General features: G+C 38.8%; 1 protein-coding gene across 4 annotated transcripts; it reads left to right on the top strand.

Annotated features, from left to right (window-relative positions):
- Nucleotides 1-14,543, top strand: LOC100690116 (solute carrier family 43 member 3). 4 transcript variants are annotated; one of them, XM_005470077.4, is made up of 15 exons: nt 1-96; nt 304-435; nt 2,025-2,171; nt 7,043-7,286; nt 7,394-7,523; nt 8,951-8,997; nt 10,155-10,231; nt 10,346-10,438; nt 11,338-11,477; nt 12,273-12,382; nt 12,537-12,680; nt 12,771-12,878; nt 12,952-13,138; nt 13,412-13,523; nt 14,240-14,543. In XM_005470077.4, exons 4-15 carry the CDS (start codon nt 7,106-7,108, stop codon nt 14,360-14,362), a joined length of 1,452 nt encoding a protein of 483 aa, XP_005470134.1. In that variant the 5' UTR covers nt 1-96; nt 304-435; nt 2,025-2,171; nt 7,043-7,105; the 3' UTR covers nt 14,363-14,543. The 4 variants fall into 4 exon arrangements, with proteins under 4 accessions (XP_005470134.1, XP_013128491.1, XP_013128492.1 ...); XM_013273037.3 differs by having other exon boundaries at nt 12,273-12,412; XM_013273038.3 differs by lacking the exon at nt 2,025-2,171 and having other exon boundaries at nt 12,273-12,412.
- Nucleotides 14,544-15,122: the final 579 nt, after the last annotated feature.

The raw sequence follows: 15,122 nt of genomic DNA, 5'->3' as shown, positions 1-15,122 counted from the left end.
CAAAGATAGAGGAATGCGAGGAACAAAAAGTGCACTAGTTTATTTGTAGTTTCAACATTTCACAGATTTAACAAAGAAGCTCAACAAACGACTCAGGTACGGGTGGAGGAAGCCAGCACTCAGGTTTGGAGCAGATGTCTTGGCAGAAGAGAACATTCATGCCGATGGACATCATCCAAACTTCTATCATCCAGACTTCTGGGTTAACAGAAAATGCAAATCAAAGCTACTATCAAAATAATCATGCGCCAAGTTAGCAACTGTTTAATGAATAAAATCCACACCTCTTCTGATACCATCTAGATGCCACAAAAGATGTTTGGAGGAAGAGGTGTATTACACATCCTCATTACCAGAACTGCTGTCTGAACTCCTGTCATACCATCATCTTCATCAGAGGTTCGGCACGAGTCCCTGGAGTTTGGAAGATATGAGGTATTCCTCTTTGATATCCTTCAGTGGCAGTTGTGGTTGCAATGTGATCTTAGTGTTTGTTGACCAGCTTTGTTATTTTCTTTGGTGACTCTGTCTTTGGCTGCTCAGTGCCTGCTACTTGACTCTATATTTTAATGTATTGACCACAAAAAAAATGGTATTTTAATTGACCTGCCCCATCTTTCTGTCTTTGTTTAGTTAGTTTTCTTTTAATAAGATGGAGGGCATTTTGTTGGGAGGCTAGGCACCTTTAGTGAGGTCCCCTCCCCCACACTTATAGATGTAAGTAAAAACATCGAGAAACAGATATAAAAGACACTGTTTCAGTTTGAATGAGCTCTGCACTGAGGATTGCAGTGAAACACACTGCATTGCAGTGAGTAGTTAGTAGCGTAAATTGATTGTAGATCATTTTGTTTTAGAAATCTTATAATAAATTCATATCTTGAATATCTAATTCTGTGGGTTTTGAGTGGTATTTAACTTTTCTTCTTCTGTTACATCTGCAGTCTTTTTTTTTATTGAATTGGGAAATAAACTAGTCAAACTAATCAGTCACTCCCCTGCCTCGCCAGTAGCAGGTCTTTGTGCTTTTATTATCAACTGGTAATATATCAAGGTTTATTAGATTAATATTCAGTGGGGTGGAATTCCCCACGTGCCATTGTGAGCAGATTAACTGCACTGGCAGAGATGTCTTGTACTTGCTTTGTTTTTTGCTTTGTCTTTACGTAGCACAGTCAATTATGTGGTTAGAGTTTATGCAAAGGCAAGACAGCAATTCTGTAAAGACATATGAACTTTCAGTAGTTTCTTTAATAATCTCTTGCTTCTTCATGGATGAGGTACTCACACATCTAAAGAACTTTGTAGTCCATAGAACGGTAGTGAAAATTTGGCATAATCAAAAAGTGGAGCAGACACCAACCTAATTTTTACACCTTCAAACTTTTCTTGCACTTTTTCATTCCTGCACCAGATAGACTCTTTCCTGAGGATCTCTTAGTCTTTGTGCTAGCCACTTCGCCAACCAGACAATCTGGTCAGCATGGGAAATCCTTCAATGAATGATGGTTGTCATTTCTGAAACCAAAAAAGGAACACAATTCAAAAAAATCATGGTTAGATCATAGTCACATGGAAAAAACAAAATGTGGACCATTTCGTGTTGGGAAAGAGCAGGAGGAATCAGATCCTTATTATTTAAACCAGAATGGGATAATAAAAAATGATTCACTGCCTTCTTTAATTTGATAATTCTGAGGGTGATTTTAAACCTTTTTAGTCTCAGGGTATAATTTATAGGTACAATAAGAGTGGCTGATCCAGTGGCTTTTTACTACTTTTTTAAAAATTAAAAAATAATAATAAATTAGCCAAATTAACACAGCTATAGGTGTAAAAGGTGCACAAAAAGCTCTTTTGTACAAGCAGGTTATTTTTTATTTCTTTGTAAACAAGCATATCTCTGAAAATGTCCTAAAAGTAATCGTATTAAAATAGCTATGTGCCCACTATCTGGAGATCATCTTGAAGAAGATAGCAGACCACAGTGAAGGTTGTTAATGATATCCGGTCACTTCTCTCAGCTTTAGCTCAGTGAGCTGTCCCGGTTAAACACCCGCCCCCAATCACAGAGGAGGGATTCTGTGATTGACATGTGAGCAGGTAAACCAGTGCGCCAACATCCTGAGGAGCCTGAACCTCTCCATCCTATTGCTACCCTCTCAGTAAAGGTCTGTTCTGTTTTTCAGTGTTTTACTGTTTTAGAATTTCTTAAGTTCTTATTTCTCTCTGCACAAAACTCAGGATTTATTTTAGTATAAAAAGTTTTGATTTATTTCTCTTTTTCTCCTAATTGCTAGCTTAGCTTAGCTTAGCTTGTGATAGCTTCGGGTTCAGTTTGGCGCCTGATTTGTTAAAACAAAAGACTTTTCTTTAAAAAACTGCTCTCTCATGTTGTGAAACATGGACAAGAGTTCTTAAACAATTATTTAAAAGTATTGTATGTATATTTTATGGTAATACATTTTTAATAAGTTCATTGTAGTGTCCATTTTACTGTTTGCAGTTTCTTATTAGCATATTTATAGCAAGTAGAAGCTAGGCACGAATTTTCTTCTTTTGTCTCAAACCATTTTCACACCCATCACCTATTTTATTCACAAATACTAATAATCATTATTTTAAATCTGTCAATGACCAGTTACAGCCTAGTTTTTATAAAAGGTTTCCATCTTTTCATTTCTTAAAACAAGCAAACAAACAAACTGGCAATCCATAGCTCCATATGAAAGGAAAATCATGGTGGGGGCTTAATGAGCCCAGTACATTTTTGGTGCCTGAAAATATCATGGAAACTTTAATAATACAGATTCACCAGCAGCTAATGCATTCTCATAATTCATGAAGAAGTCAAACAGTCAATAAAACCCTGGTTATATTGATTATGTTATGTAAGTAAGTAGGTAGGTAGTAGTGTTTTTAGCCTGACGCTTCAATAGGTTAAGATATGTTCTACTGAAGGTAAATTATGAAGGTGATTATTACACTGCTGTAAAATGCTTCTTGTGAAGCTTGCCTTACACATAAAACCTTGATGACAAAGATGATGAGCTAGATTAAAATGATCAAAGTAAATGTAAGGTTTACATGTAAGATTATCATTTATGAATTTTAGTTTGATCAGAGACAATAGCAGGAAGTGAAGATATGAGTGGACGTAAGTGTGAGAGGCATTTTATATTTAACTTTAATTAAAACCCTTCATATTAATTTTAAGTTAAAATAAAAAGAACTCACAGGGTGACATATCAGTGATGAGCTTTTTGTAGTAGATCTTCAGGAAAAATTTCACCACATGAACAACGACCACCGCCTTACATTAAGAGGCCCAGTCTAAGTCAGTCGGCTCCTTTCTTTTTGTCAGTCCTCATTATTTATCTGTCACATCTTTCATTGACCTTGACATTTTCCTTTGTGGTCACAGTAATTAGAAAGAGTCATTTTTTGGGGAGTAACTAATAGTTCTATATACACGTTGTATAACTAAAATGACTTATGGTATCATTTCACAATATTGAATCATCCATTTTTTTTCAGGATTTAATATGTAAGGTTCTTTACCTCCAACTTTAAATGAAAGGAGAAACTCATTAAATGATTCAAACCTACATGTTTTTAGTAAAGGTAATGAGACCCTTCAGAGTATTTTAAAAAGAAACTAGACACTAATCATGCTGATATAATTTTTTTTCTAATTTCTAAAACACAGTTTAATCAGAAAGTGTTTTATACAGTTTCTTTTTCTCTGTCTGTGAGATCAAGGCTGGACTGTAAAGTGTTGTCAATTTAAATGAAAGGTTCAGGTATCACCACTTATAAACACAGTAACTGAAGTGTACTACAGCCTGCATTTAAAATAAAATGTAATTATAATGTAAAAAGGAGAGAGTAGAATAATATAGTCTGCACCTCTAATAGTAATCTGTAATTACAATTTCACTCATTTCCTCTGAATGCTAATCATATTGTAAAAAAAACTTACATAATTTTACATAACTTTCTTTTAAAATACTCCAAAGATACTCATTAATTAAAAAAATACTTAGATTATCATATGTTTATTCCTTTGTTTGACTGTACCTACCAATATTTTTTTAACAGAAATGTTATGAAATGCAAGAAATGTTAGGAAATTACACAATAAGATGTGAGCTGTAGGAATAATTATACCTTATTGATATAAGACCTTTATTTTTCATAGCCGCAGGGCATGTTAAAAACTGTGAAATATGCATTAATAGCAGATTATATTTGAGACAGGGCATCTGAAAGAAAATGGGTTTCCTTGTCTGACCTGCAGGTGGATCCTAAGTCTGTTTTTTATTTAAAATGAGCTCCAAATGAAGCAGGGGGAAAACTTGTCAACAGGCTGGACCGCATGTCCATTAGATTAGCTTATAACTCATAATTAGACTAATACTGGAATTAGTGTGTAAACGTGGTTTCCCGCCCTGTGTCCATCTGTCTGGGATTAAAGCTGGATCTATAAACAGAGAGAGTAAAGCTCCCTGCCCATTAAACGCTGCTTATCGGGTGCAAGATGCATCACGGCCCCACAGAGTCTCTGCACAGTAGAGATATCATGTGTGGATTACCCAGAGATTATGGGGTAAGCATTGTTTCTTAACTTTTTCATGAGGGTCGGCGCTTAGAAGCATGTTTTGTTGGATTGCCACTGAGATGAGTTCATTATTTGCCTCTGCATAGAAAACTGGACGTATATTTGTGTTTTATACAAGTATTTGTGATATTAAACCTCACACTGTGATAAGATGAGGTTAAATTTCTCGAATAATCGTGTTTTAATAGTCACATTTGGAGCGTTCTTGTGCCCGTGTAGTGCCATATGTCATTACGTAGATTATCAGGATTAATCTGGATTACCACCCCTTGGCGATAACTGTTGCCCTGTCTGTAGTCTCTGCACTTTGCAGAATGAGTTTAACTTGAGGGGAAGGTAAATGGACTATATACACCATGCAAATAAACTCACTGGGAAACATTAAGGTAAAAGTGTTTTCATCACAGTGTTATTGTAGTCAGTTTTTTAAACAAAAGTATAGAACTGTTTTAAGGAAAAATGGAGTTATCACTAATCTGGTGATTAATGAATTAAGCTGAAATTGATTGTGGGTTTTGTGCAGCTACTATTTGTTTGTATGTAAAATCTAGTATCTAGTTAGTGTAGATGTCACACTGTGGTTCCCTCTCATGCAGTGGTTCTGAAACTGCTGCGACAGGATGAAACTAGGTGGGAGGTTTTTTAGAGAAAATAAAGCAAATGAGTGAGCCAGTGCTGCCGTGTTTGTGTACATTGAATTAAGTAAAATTCACTGTGGAGTTTCTCAGTTTCAGAAGCACTGCCCTAATGTAATGGGTTAGAAATAGAAAGATAAGTGTGAGTGGTTTTGGTATGTTCAAGTAACTGTTTTGCTGATAACACTGAATAATACCTCCGTCTAGAGCTGGGCGATATAAGATTTTTTCATATCACGATATGTTTTTTTCATTTCAGGCGATAACGATATATATCACGATATAAGCCAAATAACTATATTTGTAAGATTTAAATGTGCCGTTGCTCACAAGTAAAATGTGAAATAATTAGCAGCTTGTTTTAATTAAAATATTTATTTCCCATAATAAGTTCAACAGGGTAGATGTACTTAAGGAACATGAGACTTCAGTTTCAGATAAATAAAGGCAAATATTGCAAACTACACAAAAGGCAGCCGCTAAAGCGTTTAAGTTTCAAAATAGAACAAACAAAACAGACTACTAAATTGTCAATTCCACTTAGAAACAAAATATTAATTCTAAAAATAAATCTTAGGTCGTTTTACAGAAGAACAGACAAAATTGACTAACTTTTGTCAATATCAAATAAACTGAGAACTAAAAGGAAATTCTCAATCTCTCCTTGTTGTATAGCTTAGCTTTTCAAACAGTTTTAACAGTTACTTTAGTTTGACAAAAGCCGAATGACGAATTAGCGCTTTCAGTCAGAGATTGAGCATGCACCGCTTTAGTGTATTTCCAGACTTGCTTTCGGCACAATTTACAGTGTGCGCTGTTTTTTGTCAGACTTGAAATAGCCGAAATACCTTCACACTACGGAACTTCTGTGGCCCTTCCGTTCGACAAGCTCTCCGGCATTGGAACCATCATCTGTTTTCTCTTCGATAACCTTCGCTCACGCTCTCGGTTGATTTTTCTCTAGTCGGCAAACTCATTTCCTTTATTACCCGGGCTGCATGGCTGCAAAAACAAATACACATGTGCGCCTTGGCACTTGTGCTGTACGTAACAAGTCATGTGACGTGACGCTGCGACTGTGATTGGTTCGGCTCTGCGCTACTTAATTTGGATTGGCTGTTCTTTTTTCTTTTTTTAAAGAGGACAAGAGAGATGAGGCCTATCGCAATAGTTTAATTTTTCTATCGAGAAAAAGTTATTTCGCAATACATATCGTTATCGTTCTATCGCCCAGCTCTACTTCCGTCTAAGATATCCCACCCAAATTAGTTTAATTTTAATAGATATGAATGCAGTTCCAGACAGGCTGTGCACCACCTAAGCCAGGTGGATGCTGTCATGGTGTGTGAAGTGACACCAGGGGAGCAGAAGGAACTTTTCAGGCTGAAATAATGTGATGTACCCATGATGTGAGGACTCCTGCCAGACTGAGCGCTCAGGGTCACACTCGCCAAGCCAGAAGGACATGCTTTGTTTCAACCTTCGTGATATTAAACAAACATTTCACATTGCACGATAAATTTCGAGGAACATGCAGGATTTCTATGAGAAAATGTTAACGTTTTCTGTAAGCTTGTTACTGTTGCATTAAAAAATCCACTCAAAACTTAAGTCAACTTTATTTTTTATCCTCTTTGGCCTTCAGCTCATAGACTGCCCATGCTCACACAGATGTTGCTCCCTCTTGCACTCGTGATCCTTTCTTGAACAGTTTTTGCTGTATTTGAGGCATGTAAAACTGAAAAATCTCTACTTATACCTGTTATGTTTTTATTCCATGGTTTAGGAACAAAGATCTGTCTGGAAGTTCTGTTTGACCTTTGTGTGAGCTGGAAAGACGAAGTGAAAAATGCAGGGAACTGTAGCTGGTTACAGCCTGCGCTACTGGCTGACCCTGATCACAGGGTTGCTGGAGTGTCTGTTATTTGCCGGCCTGGTGTTTGGCCATGCCTCCTTGGTGTTTGTGCTGAAGAAAGAGGAATACTTTGGTTGGCTGTGTGTCGACACTAACAGCACCATGGATAGTAAAGGTGAGCACCTCTTGAGTTTAGATTGGACACGACGCTCATTCAGGACACCACAGAAGCAGGTTTCAGATATATTTGTGCGTGTGTGTTTCTGTTTGTTTTTCTTCCAGACTGTAGTGGTCAGGATGAGCAGTTCTCGCTGGTTTTTACTGTGGCCTCCTTCCTCAACAACTTCCTCACTCTATTAAATGGCTACATATTTGATCACTGTGGCACACGGATGACCAGACTGCTGGCAATGTAAGTCAGTGCTAAAAAGAAATATGTCTGAGCTGCAGACCCAAATACACATTTGTTAACTATTTCTTGCTGTTGTTAATCAACAATATATTCCAAGTAAACTAAGATACCTTTGTAGGTCAGACCTCCAGCAGAATAAAAAAAACTTGTCTGCCAATTAGTTTCAGCAAAGAAACCAAAAAAATCTGATACTAGTTAAGATTAGAACATGGTAAAACAAATAATGTAGCTCAGTTGTTTATGGAGTGTCTCACAGAGGCACAGAGATTAGACTCAAACAGAGCCCACCTCATTCAACCCCAAAATATATTTGACAGTTTCTAGTGTCAGAACTAATACTTGATGTAATTGGTTTAAATCTGGTTCAGAGTCCAGATCAATAGATAACAATTTATTTATTTTCTTTTTTAGAAACTGAACTTTTTCACTGCACAGGTTACAGTAGAACAAAAATTTTTTCAGAACAACTCAGTTATGTTTATACCACTTAATCGCACAATCACATACTGTAGCTGCCCCAAGGCGTGTACTATGAAATCATCTACCTCACAGTATTCAAATGATCCAGCTGCCATGAGAAAACAATTGTTATTCCAAACCTGTTATGTTAATCATTGCTGGAACACTTAGGAATGCAGATTTGCTTTAGAGTTTTGGTGTAACACGATATCACTTTAAGTTTTCTTATTTATTGCAGTGATCAGGAATGTATATGATTATATTGTGATTATTGTGTGGAGAGACGCAGACAAAGTCTGTAACTTCGTGCAAAACATGCGCAACAAGAATTATTACACAGTTTAGGATTTAATGAGTGTTGTTGAGTCACTACTTGATTTTTAAATAAAATAGGTAGTTAATTGTCAGTACCAGATTATATTGTTCTAGTGTTAATGGAAAGTGTGCCAGATTATTTCTTTAGTCATTGTTCATCTGAGGAGAAATTTATTCAGATTACAAAATGTAAGATTTGGTACAAACCAACAAGCCTTTTCAAGGTCAACTTTGGCTACACATACAAAAACTACATACACAAAACTCAGTTGTTTTGTGTATTTATGCTGCTGTTTTTAACTATGCTGCCCCCTGATTGGTACTTGTTTTTCAGAATTAAGCTGCATCTTGACTTTTTTATTGAGTCTTTCACTCTCTTTTCCACGTTTCATCGTCCTGTCGAGAGAGACTACATGCATGAGATTACGTGGTATCTGGGGGGAGAGTGGACAGTTTCATGAATGGGTTCAGAAAACTTTGCCAGCTCATTTCTGTCAATGCTCAAGGCGACTTCGCTGCAGGCCAAAATCACCCTCAAGCCACCAACCAGTCTCAGTGCGCCCTCATAGGAAGTCTGCTCCTCGTAGCTGGTGGATATCTGATGGTAAAAACAGAAACGTTTATGTGTCCTGATTATATTTTTCCCTCTCCAGAGCCCTTTTTAGTGGTGGTACCTTGCTGGTGGCCCTCTCTAGCCCAGGTAGGTGCACAGGTTACGATTATTAGAAAACATATTTTTATGTAGTTTATGAACGTCAAGTTTTCATTAGATTCACCTTTCACCTCTGTGTCATAATTTCCACCTTTTCCATAATGCTTTCCTTGTGAGAATTTCATATTCTGGTCACACTGTGTTAGGTTTATTTGACTACTTGAAAGCTTATTCTGTGTGCTAAAGTGTAAAAATCGAACACCCTAGCTATTATGACAACACTATTTTAGCTAATTAGCAGTTAGTAGTATAATTTGCATGTGCCAGGCAGTGTTGGCCTCACATTTCATATTCTTGGGGACTTTTATGGCACACAAACCTGTGAAAGAACCACCTACTGTTCTTTGTTTTTAAAAAAGAGCAGCTGTGTTGGCTTTCCCATCTTAAGCACAAAGCAGGTTTCTAGCAATCTCCTCAGCTACAGCTCGGTTCATACCAAACACGAATGACAGAAAACAGGTAAAAGTTGTTTTCGCCACACGCCTGATGACTTAGTCACTGTAACACCCCTCATATATGATGAATCCCAGTAAAATAATCACAATCACTGTGAGAAAATCAGGTGACTACACAACGGTGCGTCATTCAGGTCATTATAATAAACTTGTGTTCTTTATTTTCCAGTATAGCTGTTGGCATTTGATTTCAGTCTCATTTATATCGTATCACAACAGCAGTTAACTTAAGGCGCAATATGGATACTCTACAATATTAGAGAGAAAGCCTAACAAATCAGGCAGTCGCCTGTTTACAGGCAAGCGTTTACAGGCAAGAGTTCCCTTTTAATGGGAAAAGACCTCCGGCAGAAACAGGCTCAGCCTCGATGTTTGTGGAATGGGGGAAAAAAGAAGAGAGAGAGAATGAGGGCACAGAGAGACCACGAACAACAAAACGCCCCATCAGCCTGAGCCTATAGAAAGTTTAAAGGTTCAGGGTCACCAAATCCAGCCCTGACTGTAACCCTTTAGTGCTGCAGGAAAAGCAAAAAGTTTGTTTTCAAACATGATTATTCAGCGTTTTAACTGCTCGTCAGCACTTCTGCTGCTCTGCTGCTCTCTACACCATGACTCTGGAATTTTAACTCTAACTACCTTTAATATTGTGCAACATCACATTCCTAATGTTTGTATTTCTGTGTCTTGTAGAATTTTCACATCTGCTTTACCCCGCCCTGTCTCTTCTTGCTGTGGGTGGAGTCCTGCTGCTCATAACTAACATGCAGGTAACTACACCTGTAGAAATGTTTCTGTGTTCCTAAACAGAAATACATTTGAGCCACTTCTAAACTTTCAAACATATTTTGTCCTGATGATCTGTGTCTCTGTGTGACGGAAAGGTGGGCAACCTGTTTCCTGCTCATCGCTCCACCATCATCACTTTCTACAACGGTGCCTTTGACTCCTCCTCTGCTGTGCTTCTCATCGTTAAGGTGGGAGTGATAATTGCTACACTCATATTTGTCACACACATTAGATGGATAAAACAACGCTGTCCCCACACTAGTACCACTACTACTTTACTGAAGTGCAGTTTTATTCTTATTTGGACAAAAAAAAGGTGGAAACAAGCTGCATCCCATAGCTGTACTGGTGCACCAACAAATATACCTGTGAATTTATGCTAAATACTACATGAATAAAATTTTAGAATTTACATCCCTTCATCCAGTCCTGAATAACCCAGCGCTTCTCCCTATCTCTAAGGGAGAGCCCAGGCTCCTTACCAAAGCAGCTCATCCTGTTCTGTCGGTCATTACCCTCAGCTTATGCCCAAGGTGAGGATAGGAACATAGAGCAGTCAGTATATTGAAAGTTTTGCCTTCACACCCGGCTCTCTTCAGCGTGACAGACTAGCATGGTATCCAGTCACTGCAGACCAGTCTGTCTACCCTAAAGACAGAAGAGACAGAAGAGAAGAGAAACAGAAGAGATGGTATCCAGATAGCGCCGACTACAAGAATTACTAGAATAGCCATTTTATTGGTCAGAGCCACACGCAGATCAGAGGCCTAGCTTAGTGACTTAAATTAGAGGAGGTGGGAAGATAGCCACCTGTGTCAGCACCCACCTGCCAGGCAATGCAGTCCGAACTTTAAATCATCTATCTCTCTATCTCTCTCTCTCTCTCTCCATATATATATATATTGAAATTGTCATGAAGAGAGAAGTTCGCTGTAGAGACCAAAACCATTTTTGCACCAGGCTGTAAACTAAACATTTATTTAGTTCAGACTTTTATCATGTCACAGTTACTGAGGCTGCTTTGCTTTGGGAAAACAGAATGATCTGTCTGATCTGAGGCTTAATGACCTTTTTTTTCCCTCTGCAGATTCTCTACGAACAGGGAATCTCTCTCCACACCTCTTTCATTTTCCTGACAGTCTGCAGCAGCATTCACGTGGCGAGAACTTTCCTGTTGATGCCGAAAACCCACATCCCCTACACTCTGCCTGAAAACTACACCTACGGGTGAGAGCATGACAGCTTTTTGCCATTCAGGTCATAAAGACAGTGGCCGTCTTTGAAGCACACAAAATCTGTACTTAAACACACATTTCAAGCACAAATTCAGTATTACTAACATGTTTTTGTGTAATTTGTTCTTATTTTGTGAAAAAGTTTGGAACTACCTAAATCAGGGATCAAATACTAAATGTTACTGAGAAAGGTGAAGTCTTTTATCTTTTTAATTTAAAGTGAGCGTAGCATTTGGATGGTGTAGTGGTTGAATTCAGAAGTATATATTTTTCTTATTCTTGTTGTTATTGTTGTTCATGAAAATCAAAACCGCCATTTTTGGAACCCACAACGAGGGAAATGGCTATAAAAACCAACGGTAGGTATATCGTCACCTCAACCTCCACCTTTGTTGTAGTGTTCATGTCGCATACGTCATAATTACGTCATGGGATCCTCGCCTGCGTTGCTGTGACGATGACCACGCACATTAGATGGTATTGGATTGTAATGGAAAACCAGGTCCAAGTCGAGCTGTGGCGGGTCAGTTCAAATAGGTACTAATGGAAAAGGGGCTTTATTGTACCCAAAAGTTTCACCAGTACAAAAACCAAACAAAGACAAGTTTTCCGAGCTGGATGTCACCACACTTTCTTTGCTTTCTCCATATTTCACCACAGATGATGAGCATAAACTTTTTGATTTTTCAATAATTCTGAGTCACCAACAAAAGAACAAAATTGACCAGTTCATTATTGATTTTGAATGTGCACTCATTTGTGAATCACACTTTATTCTGATGTTCAGGACAAACTGTGGAAAAGGAAACACTGACACTGTGGAGGAGACTGAGATGAAGGCATGTCCGCCGACACAGGAGTCCCCTGAGACGGAGAACACGTCGCTGGCACCCGAGGGTAGGACAGAGGCTCAAAACACAGAAAAAGGTTTTTATACCATCCAAAACTGTTTGTGTCAAGTGTTTCTACTGTTTGACCAACAAAGAAATCACTGCAGGCAAATACATGTACATGTAGTCGATGTATTTTACACCCAGTTTTGTGTGTTCAGTGCAGTCGTTCGGCAGCTGTGTCAAGTCCAGGTTCTTCATATTTCACCTGGTGTGGTTGTCCATCATGCAGCTGAGACACTACTTCTTCATTGGCACGCTCAACTCCATGCTGAACCGGCTGGCTGATGGTGACTCCAGCCTGGGTTAGTCATTGTCCGTATTATCATCTTTGATCCAGATATTCTCTAACTGACCTCATTCCCTCATTTTCTCATCCATCCCTAAATCGTCAGTGAGCCAGTACACCAATGCTTTCGCAATAACTCAGCTGTGTGGCATCCTGTGTGCCCCCTGGAACGGACTCATCATGGACAGACACAAGAAGAAGCCTCTGGCTCCGGGTAAATCAGTGAACGCTGTTAGAACGACATGTTTTCATGTGGAAACTCCTTCTGAATCTCTCTTGTACTGTAGGAGAGACGGAGCAAGAGGCGGACCTGCGCTCCTCCTACCTGTCCCTGCTCCTGACTGCCCTGCAGTGCCTCCTCTTCTCTGTGTGCACCTCCATTGCTTTTCTCCCGCTTCAGTACTTCACCTTTGTCCTGCAGGTCCTCAATCGCTCCTTCCTTTATGGGGGGAATGCAGCCTTCCTTAGCATCGCGTGAGTTTATATCAAACACACACTGGACAGGCTGGAAAGTAACAGTTTCAAGTTGCATGTATTACATTTAAAACTTGATAATCACACAGAATACATATTGCTAAAGTATCAGTCACTAGTTTGGCTTTTTTGAGTTTCCCCGTCTTCTAAACTTCTCAGGTTCAATTAAAATACAATTTCAGGAGGCAAAATAATTTCAAATTGAGGTAAAAGAGAATTTATTCATCAGTTAGACACAGACACGTTTTAACCCTTTGGTTTTTGCTCTCTCAGCTTTCCAGCCTGTCACTTTGGGAAGCTGTATGGCCTGGTGATGGCTGTGTCCGCTGGAGTCTCTGTTCTGCAGTACCCCCTCGTCTCCGTGGTCAGAGAATACCCCTTTTATGTAGGTTTTTACCCCTCATCTGTATAAGCCTGATGAGGTATTATTGCCACCCTGCTAGGCAGGCAGACAGGACACGTGAATGCAATAGCTCAAAAACAGAGCGATGTAGGAGCTTCAAATTGATGTCATACGTGTATCTAATAAAAATCTCGGACCTCAAGGTCAGACATGGATTTTCTGTTTAAAATTTGGACACACCTTCTTATTTAATGGGTTTTCTGTATTTTCATGACTTACTTACTTTCTTACATTGTAGATTTTTACTGAAGGCATCAAAATATGGAATTATTTAGTAAACAAAAAAGTGTGAAATAACATGTGTGGAACATGTTTTATATTTTATAGTCACCCTTTGCTTTTCTGACAGTGCTGCAAACCCTTGGCCTCATGATGCAGTTCCATTATATCGATGCTTAGATTTGCTCATAGAATGATTTTCATATGTGTGAATATGTTTAGGACTCAAAAGTGCTGGAAAAATAAGAAACATTAATAAGTACCAAATTCCCCCACCTCAATGAGGTCCTGTAAATATTTACAACAAAAACTTGAAATTTTGCTTCATTAACCGTCACTATACTTGACTGTGTCACTGATTGATTTAACATTGAAGAACCCAGCAGTGGCTAAATATCAACACAGGTCAATATTTAATACACTTTTCTTGCATTTGCTGTACTCACATGAATGCAAACTTTTGTCTATAACTGTTCCAGGTGGACATCGGTCTTATTTTTCTCACTCTGCTGGCGTTCATCCATCCTACAAACGTCTTCATCCACTGCAGAAAACAAGCCCGCCTCAGGAAGGAGCATCCTGAGACTCGAGCCAGACTGTAGAGAGACGCTGAGACGAGTGTTTCAGCCTGTAGAAGGTTCGCGCTTCAGGTTCTCTTTGTTCCTGTTCACTGATTTAAACTAGAAGCACAAGCATTGATTTTAATGTTTTGTTGATCTTTATTAATTCACTTTTGTGAACTGTTTTTTGTAATAATTCAATAAAATTTTGTGTTAAACACTTTATGGTTCAGGAGAAATATTACTTGTTTGAGCTGTACTAGGGGCAGTGTGTCTACAAGAGTAACATTAAAACCTTGAAAGACTTTTAATAATTTTCAGTGGGAAACTTATAACCAGCAGAAATTCACAATAAAAAAAACCAGAGGTTGCACAGGTAGTCCAGTCCCTCCAGGATGACACATCAATACGTGCCATTGCCTGAAGCTTTGATGTGGCCCTCTAGAGCATGTAAGAAAAGACGTGGCAGACATGGAAGGCTCTGGGAAGCAGTGGAGAATATTATGCTACATCCTTCACCATGACCAATTTGGTGGTGGTTAGTATGGGGAAGCATAAATGGATGCACAGGCCTCTACAGACTAGGCAAGGGAAACCTGACTATGTATTGGTGTGAAATCCTTGGATCCACAGTCACTAGACACTATGCTGGTGCAGTGGGTCCCGAGTTCCTCCTGCACCACACTGCCAGCTTGGCACCTAGTCTGTCCAGGTGCTCAGTGATCTCCAACGACACCATCAGTCATCTCATTAGGATCATGCCTCACATTGTTTGGGGCCATACAAACTACTGATTGCCATT

Source organism: Oreochromis niloticus, linkage group LG6, assembly GCF_001858045.2.
Source record: "Oreochromis niloticus isolate F11D_XX linkage group LG6, O_niloticus_UMD_NMBU, whole genome shotgun sequence".
In the NCBI taxonomy this organism is placed as follows: Eukaryota; Metazoa; Chordata; class Actinopteri; order Cichliformes; family Cichlidae; genus Oreochromis; species Oreochromis niloticus.
The sequence above is the reverse complement of the archived record's forward strand: the minus strand, read 5'-3'. Positions and strand labels throughout refer to the sequence as shown.